The sequence below is a fragment of the Poecile atricapillus genome, chromosome 14 (genome assembly GCF_030490865.1).
Source record: "Poecile atricapillus isolate bPoeAtr1 chromosome 14, bPoeAtr1.hap1, whole genome shotgun sequence".
NCBI lineage: Eukaryota > Metazoa > Chordata > Aves > Passeriformes > Paridae > Poecile > Poecile atricapillus.
The window spans coordinates 10,103,809-10,109,056 of record NC_081262.1 but is presented as its reverse complement, the minus strand read 5'-3'; the positions used below and the strand labels follow the sequence as shown (position 1 = coordinate 10,109,056).

The 5,248-nt window shown below is 39.3% G+C and overlaps 1 protein-coding gene across 3 annotated transcripts in view; it reads right to left on the bottom strand.

Annotated features, from left to right (window-relative positions):
• CYTH3 (cytohesin 3) overlaps nucleotides 1–5,248 on the bottom strand; it is a 48,664-nt gene that overhangs the window by 3,434 nt on the left and 39,982 nt on the right. The window contains exons 10-12 of one of the 3 annotated variants that reach the window (XM_058849585.1): nucleotides 1,056–1,134; nucleotides 903–974; nucleotides 616–770 (exon numbers count right to left, since the gene is read on the bottom strand). In XM_058849585.1, coding sequence (XP_058705568.1) covers nucleotides 616–770; nucleotides 903–974; nucleotides 1,056–1,134 — 306 coding nt within the window. Of the gene's footprint in view, nucleotides 1–611; nucleotides 771–902; nucleotides 975–1,055; nucleotides 1,135–5,248 lie in introns of those variants that run through there. The other 2 variants (XM_058849586.1, XM_058849587.1) reach the window with 2 other exon arrangements.

Sequence of the window (5,248 nt, the reverse complement as noted above, 5' to 3'; positions counted from 1 at the left end):
CTGGAAGAGAAAAAAAGGAATCATCAGTTTGGTTAACAAATACCTGTTTTTGAAAACTAAAACTTATGTTCTCCCTTCCTTGTGGATGACTCCACACTCTTTAAGGTGGGTGGCTGATTTCTAAGCACTACAAATATTTCTTTAGCATAAGGTGCTATTCCAATGTGATTTGTTTAGAATTCACACCTTCACATCTTGACCATTATTTACTCCTGCAAGTGTGGATCTGCTTAGAAACCTTCCAACATAAAGTCAAGCTGTGGAAGTTTAAAACTGCTTGTGCACATGCTTAAGATACATGTCACTAAAGTTAATTATTGGGTGAAGTAAGAACCAAATGGAATTAGGTTTAAAGACAATTAACAAAAGGTTTTACATTTGCATAGAACAATAAATCCATATTCTCCTAATTTGAGTTAGCAGCAGTATTTCCTTAGTACCACACAGTTACAGATTTGTATCTTGATCCATCAACCTCACTGAGCTCGTTGTTAGTCCTGGAGGACATCGCCACATCAGAGTTCTTCAAACAAGTTACAACAAATTCTCTTAGTGTCATACTCTGAAAAGAGCTTACACTTCATTTCTGAAAGACATTTAAGACTTTAAACTCACTTGATAGATTTAATCCACTCTTCCTTTTCTTCTGGGGTGGGAGCAGATATTCTATATACTACATGGTTGCCTTCCACCACTCTACCGTCAGCTTCAGTTTTACACGCTTTAATTACTTGACCTTTATGACTGGGGTTGTAGAGCTCAAAGCAGTTCTAGAGGGTAGAAATGAAGTAATAAATTTAAAAAACAAAACAAAACTGACAAATAAATTCATTTAACAGTACAATTAAGTTCCATATGGCTTACTCATCTTCATTTAAAAAATAAATATGAAACTGTCTTACTGGTTTTCTAGGGTCTTCGACTTCTCTTATGCTAAGATTTTCTAATGGAATAATTCCTCTAGGCTCTTTGTCCTAAAAAATTAGGAAAATATCACATTATTAACTATTTATAAATCTTGATTACAAAGAAAATTCACCATGATGTATACTCACTGTTGTGTATTCAAAGTAATACAAGCAATTATCAGTCAGAATAAACCATCTCCGTTTCCATGTTTTTACTCTTCCCCCTACAAACAAAAGGTATTCCAGAATTAAACATGTGCTGCTGTCAGGGATTTAACAACGACCAAGGAAATAATCAAGTTTTGCTTATTTTTTGAAGTATGGTTTAATTGCTTAATGGTAAATGGATCAGGCACAGATGAGCAAGGTTAAAGGAACATGTTACTGCAACTTGTCCTGAGGCAGCATCAACTATGGAGGTGCCATCAGCCACAAGAGCCGTGGGCAACAGTGAGTGGCCAGACCTGCTCCCTCTGTCCAGGCCCTCACATGTGTTCATCACACCAAAAATACCAGCTCTGCACAGTGCTGGGCACAGCCAGGGCTGCCAGGGTGTGAGTGAGGCCAGCCCTGGGCTGCTCTGGCAGCCACAGCCGCTCACACCAGCACTGGCTGCAGAACCAGCACCTGCATTCCTGCAACAGGAACAACCCCCTCAACAGCTTGCCTTGGGCAAGGAAAGGGTCCCATCAATAAAATGAAGGGCATTTTATCACCTTCCTGTCACTCCCCTCATGAGCAAACATGTGATTAAGAACCTGTCTTTACTTTCAGATTTAACGTCAAGTGCGTAAGGTGCTCATTAACAGAATGTGTCATCAAAGAGGGGCAAATCCTATGCTAAAATATACCATATTTACTAATTTGTCATCTTTCAGTACTTTTAAAACATGTTCTCTTCGTGGGTTAATATATCATTGAGTACACTTGACATAAGAAATAGCTACTGCTCCAAAAATGCCAATTTTTCCTTCATTAACAGCTTAGACAACAGCAACCAGAGTTCCTCTTCCTTACGCCTGCTAATGTCACCCTGTAGGGAACAGTTCCTTTTTAGAAACAACAGAATTATTTTGGCCCTTTCAGTTGTTTTTCGGCCATTGGCTGCTTCAGAACACACCTGGCTTCCCACATTACAGTATTTTGAAACTCATTTCCAAGAAATACAATTGTAGATAGAGCATGCATATGTTATTAGTTTAAAGGTTTAGATCCACCATAGTTATCTGACTTCAGGATTATGTCACCACCTGTGCATCATCCATTCAGCAGTGATTTAATTTCATTAAGCCAACATTTGAAAAGAATTGATCTTGCTATTGAACACCTGTGCATAAAAGAGCACCATTAATACACACAAGACACACCCAGTTTAATCCAAGTCAAATTTAAGACATAAGCATAATTTTTTGATCTTTTCATTCTGCTTAAGATAGCTGGATTTTTGTTTAATACAGAAATCCAAATCATATTAAATTAAAGAACAATTCTAGAGATATCATAACATTTCTTGATACCAATCTACTGCATATTTGCATGGCAGACCAAGTATGTTGCATGTTGTACCTTCCTTTTGCTGGGTTTCACAACCTCCACAATAACCCAGTGCTAACACACTGCAACATTCAACGTACTCAATAAAATTTATGTTTCCACCAGATGCACTCGTATCTTAAGAAAAATTTAATCTGCAAGCAGGTGTGGTGAAATAAGTGAAGGCAAAATAGTGCAAGATGCAGAAGCCGTGACACAATGAATGGTTGAGTGAACTGGAGACAGTGAGGGAAGAACTGGTGGCATTTTAGTACAACCACCGTGACAGATCCTTAAATAAAGCATTGCAAAGATGTTCAAACTGGCACGTAAGTCACTAGAAAAATCCCCCATCACCTTGACCGAGAGCTGGCTCAAGTATCAGGAAGTATTTGGGCTTGGAATGATGAACTCAAGCTTGACTCACATCCAGACCAATGGAAAAGCAGCTGCCAAGTCAGGGCGATTGCCAGGGCACTCCCTGCCATCACCACAACGTGACTTGTTTTCACATAACCCAGGATCAACTGCCATGGTTTTAAGTCACATTCTGCTCTCCAAGGTTAGCAGATTTACTTCACTTAACATTTTTATGGCCCTAGAACATCACCATGTTTTTCAGGCTAACAGGTAACATCAGCTATCAGAGGTCATGGCTTGCCCACTTCTAGTAGGAAAATAATTCAGGAGGAGAGAGAATGAATCAAAGAGGAAAAGAGGTTACTATCACAGAGCAGATTAAAGTGAACACAGGTGCTTCTCATTAACAGTGATATAATGCCAAAACACAATAAAAAAAATCAGTAATAACCATATATTTAAAAGAAGATCTGTTTATAATTTAAGAAAGAAACAACAGACCTAAAGCACACACTCCCAGAACAATATAAATTGGCAAGAAGTAACCAACAGTTGAGTTTGCTGAATGTTATCCTGACAACATCCGCTCTCTCTGGAAAAGCCAGATTTCTCAAACCTGAAACCTTCTGTAATCATGCTGCAGTTTTGAAGCAGCTTTTGTCATGAAACATCTCCCAGCTCCAGGGAAGCCACAAAGAAGATTAAGTATTTCCAACAACATCCCTCTTACTGCTTCCTTCTCCCTAGAACAGCCAGTAGCTCACTGTGTTACAGCACTCATGGGAGTCATAGAAACAGACCTTAAGTCCCTGCTCCACCAAGCTATCAGTTACTCTTCCAAAGGAAAAAAAAAAAAAAAAAAAAGGGGAAAAAAAAAGAAAATAAAAATAAATCAGTTAGGCAGGGTCTTTTGGTGGGATAAGGAACTACTCTCACACATAATTCTCTGTCTCCCCACCCCATTACTGAGTTTCAGCTGTCAACAGCACAGAAACTCTAATAAAGTTCAAAATCTAATCTGTACTAATCAAATTTTCAGGGGTCACCACATCACACATGTTTAATATGCCTTTACTTGGGCTGCAGCCCAAGCAGTTGGCTGATAAGGCACTGTGGCCTGTAAAGTGCACACGAGATTAATAGGTAAAAACATGTGATAACAAAACATTCTTGTCCTTGGCTGAGATTGCTGTAGGCTCACAAAACAACAACAGAGGATTTAGCATCATACTTCATCTCTTATTCCAGCTCCCAGCCTTTTAAAGATTAAGACTGGAAGGAATTAAGTTAGCAGAAGAGGATTAAGAAAACCAGAGTATGAATCCATAAACATTTACAGAAATGCAGAGATAAATTACATACTTCTAAAAGATCAAGCTGATTACAAAACTGCACAGACATCTCAAATAATGAAATACAGAAGCACAGTATCTTCCATAGTAGGTGGAAATATAAGTAAACTAGAAGAAAAGGCTACAAGGCAAAACGTACAGAAACAGGAACAGAAATCCTCTTCACCTTTGTAACCCAACATAGGATTTTTTTTTTTTTAAACTCTGGGCAAAGTACAAACTAGGCAACAAGGTAAAAGAAACCATCTCTAATAAAGGGAAAAGCAACTGGCAATGACTTCAGAAACATAAATCCTGAAAAAGGCCTTAAGGCTAAAGGCAGCAAGGTACCTAAAGGTAGAAAGTTCTACTCAAATCTGCAGACCATTTATATAGAAGTTCTAAAGCTGAAGAAGAGGGATGCACACACCAAGAATGCTTTATTTTCTCCTGAGTTCATTTAGACAGCACTAGACAGAACAGACTCTGCAACTACACAGTTGGTTGGACAAAAGTTTGTCTTTCTTTTACAAAGCATTTTCCAATGACCACAACACTGATTATCTGAACCTGGAAGAGCCTCAGTCCCCACAAGGGCCAAGCAGGTACCGGAAGGCACCGGTTTCCTGATCAACCAGCACTGTTCTCTCATCCCAGATTAGGGAAGAGAAACAACATCCTCCCAAGGACAGATGTGCTGGAATGAGCACCGCTGGCAGGGCAGGCCCGGATGTGAAGCTTTTGGACCATCTCCAAGCATTCCGTAACCGCCTGACTGGCAGAAAAAATTAACACACTCATGTGTCTGGCTGGAACAGTTTCCTCTCCAGCTTGGGGGAGTAATGTCATAGTTTCCCTCTAACTAGAAGAAAATATTACACAAACCAAGGAATTTGCCAAGAGAAGCTGTTTAAGGCAAGGAAGCACGTCTCTGGCAAAACAGTTCTAACTTAGACATTAGCAAAGAGAGCACAGGCAACAATTCCAAAATACCTTAGAGTGGATGGCGGAAAATGTCATGGTATCAACATCACTCATTATACAGAAAAATCTCAAGGCTCATAATGTGTCAAGCTGCTCCAAGGACAACTCACTAGCACTCAGCAGCTTTCAGTT